At 39.8% G+C, this 5,742-nt stretch overlaps 1 protein-coding gene across 1 annotated transcript; it reads left to right on the top strand.

The window, feature by feature from the left end:
* The first annotated feature begins 325 nt into the window (after positions 1-325).
* Positions 326-5,742, top strand: ugt1a1 (UDP glucuronosyltransferase 1 family, polypeptide A1). The gene is made up of 5 exons (XM_004917887.4): positions 326-1,401; positions 2,744-2,875; positions 3,262-3,349; positions 4,325-4,544; positions 5,074-5,742. Exons 1-5 carry the CDS (start codon positions 535-537, stop codon positions 5,363-5,365), a joined length of 1,599 nt encoding a protein of 532 aa, XP_004917944.1. The 5' UTR covers positions 326-534; the 3' UTR covers positions 5,366-5,742.

Raw genomic sequence — 5,742 nt, 5'->3', positions numbered from 1 at the left:
TTGGGGCATAGGTCATAAATGAGTGCTCTGAAAATAAATAGTTGAAAGGCTCAGTAAAACTGTACCTAGGAATAAATTAGTCACAGTTTAGTATTTACTAGAGTAGATTATTTGGGAGAAATGTATCAGGGTTCCAGTGCTATAGACTTTACCATTCTGGTTTGCACTTTGATCTATGCCATATATATATATATCTTACACATAGTATGTGGGTAATGTAGGCTTAGTAAAAAAAAGTTGTCTAGGAAGCTTACATTCCAAGTCACACCCAAGTATCTCAGTATCAAAGAGTTTCTTGAACTACAATTCCTGAATTGTAGTTCAGCTGTATGTTTGCTACAGGAGCAGTTAGTCTCATCTACATGCGCAAACATTAGCCAGGTGAGATAAACCTCAATGAAATAACCCCTTGGTTACCCATGAAGATCTGTAATCATTAATAGTATGATCAGTACCTTGGAACAACATCACTTATAGACATACCAGGTTTTTATAGCAAGGCTGGCTTTCCCAAGGGAAGGCTGCTCTGAAACCATGAGACTACTGTGCACTCTGGAGTATTCAGTATACAGGGTCTTTGCGCTTCTTTTCTTGGGTCGTGTCCAACTCATTGAAGCTGAGAAGTTGTTGGCAATACCCTTGGATGGCAGCCACTGGCTGAGCATGAGGATACTTGTAGAGAGCTTGGGGCAGAGGGGCAATCAGGTTGTGGTACTGGCCCCTCACAGCAACATTCATATACATCCTTCAGAGAACTACATCCTAAGGACATACCCGGTGCCATACAGTAAGGAGCTTCTGAAAGAACAAATGGTGAAATCTGCCAATGATGTGTTTACTAAGAGACCACTTCTGGACAAAATAACAAATATGTACCAAAGGATAACCAATGTCACAGGAATAGTGTTCTCTGCGTGCCAGCACCTTCTGCACAGTAAGGAGATTATGCAAGAACTCCAGGAATCTGCATTTGATGCTGCTTTAATAGATCCTTTTTTTCCTTGTGGCATGATTGTGGCTGAGTATCTCCATCTGCCTTCTGTGTATTTACTTTATGGTCTTCCATGTGGCATTGACCGTCTGGCCACACAGTGTCCAAGTCCCCTTTCTTATGTGCCCAGGCATTTCACTGGGAATACTGACCACATGAGCTTTCCACAAAGGCTAAAGAACGCTCTGCTGTGGCCAGTGGATACCTTTCTCTGTAATCTTCTCTATTCCCCCTATGCCCAACTAGCCTCAGAGTTCCTGCACAGGGAAATGACCATTCTGCAGCTTTACAGTCAGACGTCCGTTTGGCTGATGAAAACTGACTTCGTTTTTGATTACCCTCGACCACTAATGCCAAACATGGTATTTGTTGGGGGTATTAATTGTGTAGGTGAGCAGCACCTAAACCAGGTGGGTACTTAATTCATGCAATTAGTGACCTGCATGACACTTACCATTACGTCAATGCTATTTGTCTTACTATTAAATTATAGCCTTGTGATATATGTCATACATACACTCACACACTTATATATATCACACACACATTTTTCTATACAGTGAATTTTTGTACATTTTTTGTACATTTGCAGGGGGGGTGGCGACAACAGGGGCAGTCTGTGATGTAGAAATGGGGGGGGGGGTGATGATGATGATGATGAAGGGGCATAGCTAATGGATGTCTCAGAGAGGGCCAGGGAATAAGGAAGGAAGAGAAAGGTAATTTTAGGTTGATTCTAGGTAATGTAAAAGCATCAGGCAAATACTTTCAAGGCAAACATATAAATAGAATGCAAAGACAATGTTATGATAGATGTAAAAAAAAGTTCAATTTCTGGTGTTAGTACCTCTTGAACGGGGTGGCCAGGGGTAAAGGGCATTATTTGCCGGTAAATTTGTAATACCAGCACCGGCCTTGGCAGGTGGTTTATTAGCTAGGCAGGTAAATTACCGGCCAGGTTGCAGCTCTGGAAGGTTTTAACCCGAGTGGGAAATGTTTATTGATCTGAAACCTTAGGAGAAACGTTTTTACATGGGTGAAATCTCTTATAATTACTATCTACTTTTTTTGCTCTATAAAAAAACAGCAGAGATAATGATTAAAAAATAGTGTATTTTTTTACCAGGGAATAAATACAGGTACTTTTAAATGTTTTGCCACAATGTTAGTAAATCTTCAGTAAAAGTATTGTGAAAGGGAAGTGATTTTTTTCTCCAGGAGAAAAAAAAAGTTAAGAATTCTTATCCAATGTTAGCACACCTACCCCAGTATGCACGCCATGTCGCTAACATTCAGACTATTTCTGGCAAACTGTGACTTCTAGGGGACAATGACTAACGTTCGCATTTTTTGGGGCAAGCAAAATGTGATTTTTTTTCACCAAAAAAACTCGACAATTTTTTGCCATTTATTATTTGTCAATACTGCGACAAACCTGGAAGAAAAAATACGCCATCTACAAGCTTTCGAGTTCATGTAGAAGTCAGTGGCAGTTGTCATTTTTCAATTGGCTGATCTTTCTTTGCATGGGTTTTTTGACACTTTTATTTGTGCGACAATGAAAAATGTGTGTTTTTCACGTTTTTTCTCATTTGTCCTTTTTTAATGGCTGTTTTAATAAATGAATAGACATTTGTAGTTTTATAGAAAATACGTTTATTCCTGGTTTGAACAACCTCAAAAACCATGAAAATAAGAATGTTGATAAATGGGCCCACTAATGTTCACTGTGCCTGTCTTTGTCTTCCACAGGAGTTTGAGAAGCTGGTTAACAGCTCTGGGGAACATGGATTTGTGGTGTTTTCCTTGGGATCCATGGTGTCTGAAATTCCCATGAATAAAGCCATGGATATAGCAGAAGCTCTGAAATCCATTCCTCAGAAGGTAAGAAAATTGAATCCAATAATATTTCGATCATATTGCATGGTGTGACTTACTGCACTACACAGTGTAGGTCAGGTTTTTGCATTGTCCGCAAACATTCCAAAAGGAAAATGTATTGGCATTGATACTGTGATAGTTTGTATATTCATGCATTAAAGAAAGTCTGCACTCAGACGTCTCATCTTCAGGTCAAAAAAAGTAGCACTGGTCCAGGGAAAAAACTTAAAATATTAGTGAATCCAGTTTTCCTTGTCCTTTAACAATAAAACTGCATGCCGTACTCCGCACATGCACTGTTTACTGGGTAAGATATATTATTTATTGTGAAGGAGGAATAATGACCAAAATATTCATTTCTGTGATAAATTTCATGTCACTTTATATAGGTTTTCTGGAGGTACACAGGGAAAGCACCTCCAAATCTGGGAGAGAATACCCATCTAGTGAAGTGGCTGCCACAGAATGATCTGCTTGGTATGTACCTCACGTCTTAATCCTACCCTGACTGTATGCACTGTGTATCACAAGCCATGGAACGTGCTATTCTAGTAACCTGAGACTCATTTATTATCAGTGGCCATATTTACAAGGAGTAATCCATAGTAACCCAAGGCATGCTTTCATTATTCTACCTGCAGTAGACTGTTTAAAGCTAATTGATTTCTATAGGTTACTTAGCTTAGACAAATTTGCCCAGTTTTGCGAATAAGCCAAAGACTGGTTTATAGGCGCACTTTCTGCCTTCACACTACAGCTTTTCAAGTATTAACATCAATGGAAGAAGTACATAATAAAGGTCTAAAAGCATAGTGTTGGAGTGGTGGAGACAAATGAATGCATATATTTCTGCCTTTTGTCAGAACTGATTGAGACCCTAAATGTGGCCAGGCCCTATAGTATTGTACTTGAAGTGTATTTGCAGTCCTTTACGGATTTAAAAGGCCACAGAAAGTAATATATACAACACAGGACCCCTACAGAGGCCCTCTCCCTGATAATAGAAGCTAGTGTAGTACAGCAGAGTTATAGGCAGCCAGGCCCAGGCACTTGACTTCCTGTCCATAGGCCAATGGCTAACCAGGAGAATGCACAGATGGTTGTGACTGCCAGAGAGTTAGGGACAGAGAGCCAATTGGCCCTGAAAATGCCCAATGCCATTTATTATCATGTACAGGGGACCAAGGATGTATTTTGTAGTGTGGATGAAGTAGTATGAAATGATGCTTGATACCATGTTATTTATAGGGAAGATAAAAATATAACAAGGCCGGTATGTTTTTTACAGAAAAGGTGGCAACCCTGCTTGGGAGAGGAGGCAGGGACCCTATCATTTATATATGACATTTCTTGTTCTTTAAGTATTTTAGTAAATAGAAATGTACAGTATGGAACCTGGAGTGAAGCAATTCTGGATATCCTGATGTTTGTATTTTTATTTTGTTTGACTAGCCCATCCCAAAGCTCGTGCCTTCATCACTCACGCTGGATCACATGGCATTTATGAGGGAATCTGTAATGCGGTCCCCATGGTCATGATGCCATTGTTTGGGGACCAGATGGATAATGCAAAGCGTATTGAGTCTCGGGGAGCAGGATTGACTCTCAATGTGCTGCACATGACCCCTGAGGACCTCAGCAATGCAGTGAGGGCTGTTATAAACAATCCAGTGTAAGTGCAGCCTCATTAACGTTTCTTGTAGAGGAATAAAACACTCCCAGACATAAACTACAAAAGAAACAATGTTTGGACATAGATTTCATATGTGCAGCAACAGGGCCACAATGCAGTTATTTCATCTTTGTGTTTGCCAGATGGAATGTATTATTATGTGCTATCATCTTTCTTTCACTTTTTCTCTAACTTTTGTGAAGGTGGTACTGAGTCAGTTTGCAGTTAAAGTCTTGCTTAAGTTGCCATTATCTCAGGCAGGCTGACCACAGTGTTCCCTAGCACTTTTTATTTTGTGTAAAAAATTGGCTAAAGAGAATGCATAGCCATTTCCAAACATTTCCTATCTGGCAGCTCCAGTGTCTAAGGAAGAGCATTTTCCATGCAAAAGTAGAACCTAAAAAAGCAAGGACCACAACAGTTCTACCACACTATCATAATTAAGTGACACAATGGCTTGTGACTTCTAGGTTAACTCTACGATTTGTTCTCATTGAGGTGCCTAATACTTGTCTATTTTGCTATTTAGCTACAAGGAGAACATTCAGCGCATGTCTTCTCTGCACCTGGACAGACCAATCCATCCCCTGGACCTTGCTGTGCACTGGGTGGAGTTTGTTATGAGACACAAAGGTGCCCCCCACCTGCGCCCGGCCGCTCATGATTTAAATTGGTTTCAGTATTACTCTCTGGATGTTATTGGCTTCCTACTGGCTGTACTGCTCACCGCACTGTTCATCAGCCTTAAGTGCTGCACTTTTGTCTTTCGACGTTGCTTCAAAAGGAATTCCAAGAAACAACGTAAATCCAAGTCTCAGTAGGATTTATACCATTTCCATATTACATTAGTGGAATATTTCCTTTTGCTGAAACATGAACTCTAACACAGTGCTGGGATGTTCATCAGAACCCACATACCATTTTCACTAGCACTGTGGAATACTGTAGTACAACCCATCTTGGGAAACACTAGTGTGCAGTACTGTGGCTTTCCTTTCATTTATGTCTTGGAAACAGGTATTTTTATTGCAAGGGAATTATCTCATAAGAATAATAAAGTTTCCTTTATAGAAGTTTTTTTTTTTTTTTTTTGCAAACTGTGTGTTTAGCTGGTTTATTTTCTTTTGATACTTGGAATATGTATAGAGCTAGTTATCCTGTATGTTGGTTAATAAATTGCTTTTGGTTAAAAAGGTAA

This window comes from Xenopus tropicalis, chromosome 9, assembly GCF_000004195.4.
Source record: "Xenopus tropicalis strain Nigerian chromosome 9, UCB_Xtro_10.0, whole genome shotgun sequence".
NCBI lineage: Eukaryota > Metazoa > Chordata > Amphibia > Anura > Pipidae > Xenopus > Xenopus tropicalis.
This window is presented reverse-complemented; position numbering and strand designations above follow the sequence as displayed.

Bases quoted from the DNA above. Each gene is read 5' to 3' on its own strand.
- ugt1a1 (XM_004917887.4), top strand. From the start codon at position 535: ATGAGACTACTGTGCACTCTGGAGTATTCAGTATACAGGGTCTTTGCG. The intron at 1,402-2,743 runs GTGGGTACTTAA...TGTCTTCCACAG, and splicing joins GTGAGCAGCACCTAAACCAG to GAGTTTGAGAAGCTGGTTAA. The intron at 2,876-3,261 runs GTAAGAAAATTG...CACTTTATATAG, and splicing joins TGAAATCCATTCCTCAGAAG to GTTTTCTGGAGGTACACAGG.